This window comes from Trypanosoma cruzi, genomic scaffold, assembly GCF_000209065.1.
Source record: "Trypanosoma cruzi strain CL Brener 1047053516589 genomic scaffold, whole genome shotgun sequence".
Classification (NCBI taxonomy): Eukaryota; Euglenozoa; class Kinetoplastea; order Trypanosomatida; family Trypanosomatidae; genus Trypanosoma; species Trypanosoma cruzi.
The window spans coordinates 1-3,778 of record NW_001849517.1 but is presented as its reverse complement, the minus strand read 5'-3'; the positions used below and the strand labels follow the sequence as shown (position 1 = coordinate 3,778).

At 51.6% G+C, this 3,778-nt stretch overlaps 1 protein-coding gene across 1 annotated transcript, besides 5 other annotated features; it reads left to right on the top strand.

The window, feature by feature from the left end:
• Positions 1-1,864, top strand: Tc00.1047053510049.10 (trans-sialidase, putative; the record flags this gene model as incomplete). The annotated part of the gene is made up of 1 exon (XM_798031.1): positions 1-1,864. A coding segment is annotated over one exon (1,864 nt), but the record flags the coding sequence as incomplete, so codon positions are not given.
• Positions 1-3,778: a sequence feature (heterozygous, Esmeraldo-like haplotype).
• Positions 1,812-1,837: a microsatellite.
• Positions 2,669-2,723: a sequence feature (A-rich).
• Positions 3,423-3,613: a repeat region.
• Positions 3,615-3,778: a microsatellite.

Here is a 3,778-nt window from a genome sequence, read left to right as displayed (position 1 = left end):
TGGCAATAATCGTTTGCGCGTTTTGCACCGGCCCACAGCAGTTGCGAGGGACAGTAAGGTGTTTGTACTTGTGAGAAGCGATACTGTAGGATATGACAGTTATGATGTTATTTGGGAGAAAGGTGACTGGGACATTCAACTGGTTGAGGGTATGGTCACGCAGTCCACGGACGGCGTGCAGAGTACACTGATCAACTGGGCTGAACCCAGGTCGCTTTCACAACAGATCCCCAAACACACTAAATATGAATTGAGGGAACTTTTGACTGCTGGTGGCTCAGGCATTGTGTTGCAGAATGGCACGCTTGTGTTTCCCCTGGTGGTGGCGAATGGGAAAAATCACCCTTTCTCCATGATCACTTATTTGACGGACAATGGCAACAACTGGGTGTTCCCAGAGAGCATTTCTCCTGTAGAATGCCTTAATCCTCGCATCACCGAATGGGAGACGGGACAGATTCTCATGATTGCTGAATGTTTTGAAGGCCAGAGGGTGTACGAGTCGCGTGATATGGGGACAACGTGGACGGAGGCTGTCAGAACACTCCCAGGCGTGTGGACCAAGTCAAAATCAGGAGCTCCCTGGGACAAAAGTTTGCACGTGGATGCCCTCATCACCGCAACCATTGAGGGAAGGAAGGTCATGCTGTACACTCAGAGAGGGTACGCCTTGGAGAAGGAAAGGGCCAATGCACTCTACCTTTGGGTCACGGACAACAACCGCACGTTTTCTGTTGGACCGGTTGGCATTGACAATGCTATGGGTGAGACGCTCGAAAACGCACTGCTGTACTCGGATGGCAATTTGCATCTTTTACAACAGAGGGACAGCGATAAAGGCAGTGCCATTTCACTTTCCCGCCTGACGGAGGAGCTGAAGACGATCAAGTCCGTCCTCAGTACTTGGTCGCAAAAGGACGCCTTCTTCTCCAACTTGTCTATACCAACGGCGGGTCTGGTGGCAGTTTTGTCTGATGCGGCCGGTGATGGGAGGTGGAACGACGAGTACCTTTGCCTGAATGCGACGGTGACGAACGCAAAGAAGGTCAGATATGGATTTCAATTGACGGAGCCTGACTCCAGGGTATCATGGTCCGTAAACACTCGGGTTAATAATGTGCGTCATGTATCCTTGAGCCACAACTTCACACTTGTGGCGTCGGTGACCATCGAAGAAACTCCGAGTGGAAACACTCCTCTACTGACTGCGACGTTGGCGGACACTAATTCCAATCATACCATGGGAATCTTGTATACCGCGGATAAAAAGTGGGTGACGATGTTCAACGACAAGACAACAACACAGAACGGCAGTTGGGAGCCGAAGAAGGGATACCAGGTGGCGCTTATGCTGCAAGGCAAAAAGGCTTCTGTGTACATTGATGGCAAGTCGCTGGGGGAAGATGAAGCGCTGTTAACGGGTGAGGCGCCACTTGAGACCCTAGAGTTTTGCTTTGGCGCGTGCGGTGAGGATGCCGGCCAGAAAACTAAGGTGACGGTGAAGAACGTCTTTCTGTACAACCGCCCACTGAATCCCACTGAGATGACCGCAATCAAGGACAGGATCCCCGTTCCGACGAGAGCTCCAGAACCACAAGTGAAAATTGCTCCCAAACCTGTCGCACCTGCTGCACCTGCGGTGCCTGGCCCACGGGAAGTACCAGCAGCACCGGGGAGGACAACTGTGGGGAGAACCGCCAATACCCAACATGCGCCAGCGGAACGCTTGACTTCTGCTGGGAATGAAGGGACGGCACGAGAAAAGGGTGATGGTGGGGCAAATGGTGATGCTGGTTCCGCGTACGGGAGGGTGCTGCTGCCGCTGCTGCTTCTGCTGGGACTGTGGGGCTTTGCGACTGCGTGAGGAGTGTGCGGCCTCAGTGTGGAACACTTGCGCTCTCCTCTGCAGGACACACACACACCGCTAGGGACAAATTGAACTCCGTGGAGAATAAAAATTTTTTAAATTACTTTTCTTCTCTTTTGGTTGATGATTTAGGGAAACCACCATGGACTTTTTTTCTTTTCTACTCTTCCCTCTTTTTAATTGTTTCTTCTGCACTCTTCCTGCGAGGGGTGCCGTGTGTTTCCCGCCCAACTGCTCCACTCGCACACCCACCGACACGCTCATGACGACGGCCCTGTGCGCCTCGCCTGCTGCACGCATGAGGAGGGGCCGCGACGAGTGCCTGTGGGGCGGAGCACACATTTCTTTCCCTCCCGTTTTTTTTTTTTGCGGTCAGGGCGGGCAGACACCCGCAGCGCCACACACACAGCCACACCCTGCCGCCGTGTTTTTCTTTTTTTGCTTTGCGTGTGGATTTTACGCGCCGGAAGTCCCTTAGGTGTCGGCCTCGTGAGCATTTCTCTCCCCTCTGATGATTTTTTTTTGTTTTGCCGCGCTCACTCTCCCGATGGATTGACGCGACTGCCGTCGTGTCTGCGTGCTTCTCCCAGTCCCCACACACGAGTGACTGTGCTTTGCGGGCCGCACTCACGCGCCGATGAGAGGGCTGAGGGGAGTACCAACACGCAGATGGCCCCATCAAATATAAACGATGTGCGGACACACGGAGAGTCAGACGGTTGAAAGAAATGTAACTATTCAATTTTTAATTTGCGGACGAAATATAAACAGGTTGTTGTGCGCACACGGTAAGAAGGTGAATTTTTTTTTTGTTTGTTTTTTCATTTTCATTTTCATTTTTCCTTTTTTATTATTTGTGTGTAGCCGTAATAGAGGACGACTTTTTTCTTTTTTATATAATTATTTTGTGCGAGGGGGGATTAATATATGATGAAAGGGAATTGTTTTTTCTAATTATTTTAAATAAATCTTGTATGAATTGCCGCTGCTTGGCCTGAAGTGCAATATCATGAGTCTGAGCAGTCCTGTTATTTCTGCCATGCACCTCTGCTGTACATTTTTTGTTTGTGCGTCTCTTCACATGCTCTGCTCCTGCTTTTACTTCTTTGCTTCGTGTGTCTGCAGGCACACACACACACAACCACACAAAATACACATTGCAGTGGATTTGGATGATTCTTTTTTAGTGCGTGCGGGTGGCTGCCGCCTCCTTCTGTGGGCATGAAGCGAGGGGAGGAGAGAGGGAGCGCACGGCGTGTCACTTTTCCTGCAGGCGTGATGCACCACCTATGACCGCTTTCAGTCGGGCACCAAATCCCATTGTGGGTGTAATTGCTGGAAATTTTGTTGCCGCGTCATGTCTGGGTGAGGAATCGCTTCTGCGCGTGGCTCTTTGGGTGATTGCTTGCTTGGTGTGCGTTGTGTGCCGGCTGCGGGCTGTGGCCGTATCCCGTTGGCTGTGGGATTGAACTGGAGGCGGTGGCGGTGTGTCTCCTCTCGTCCATGTTGGGTGACTGTTGGCGGTGTGTGCGTTTGTTGTATGGAGGCCGTCTCGCAGTTTACGCACACAGTGAGCCACAACTGCTGTGAAAGGCCGCGTCTTTTCAGCATGGACTTATTGCCGTTGTGCGGCGTGTTTGAGCATATCTTTCGTTATTTGCATGAGCGCTGGGCGTGTTTTACCGGAGCGTTGGGCGGCCACCATCTGCCATGGCGACAATTTGTATGGCTGAGCGCACGTGTGTGCGGGTTAGGGTTAGGGTTAGGGTTAGGGTTAGGGTTAGGGTTAGGGTTAGGGTTAGGGTTAGGGTTAGGGTTAGGGTTAGGGTTAGGGTTAGGGTTAGGGTTAGGGTTAGGGTTAGGGTTAGGGTTAGGGTTAGGGTTAGGGTTAGGGTTAGGGTTAGGGTTAGG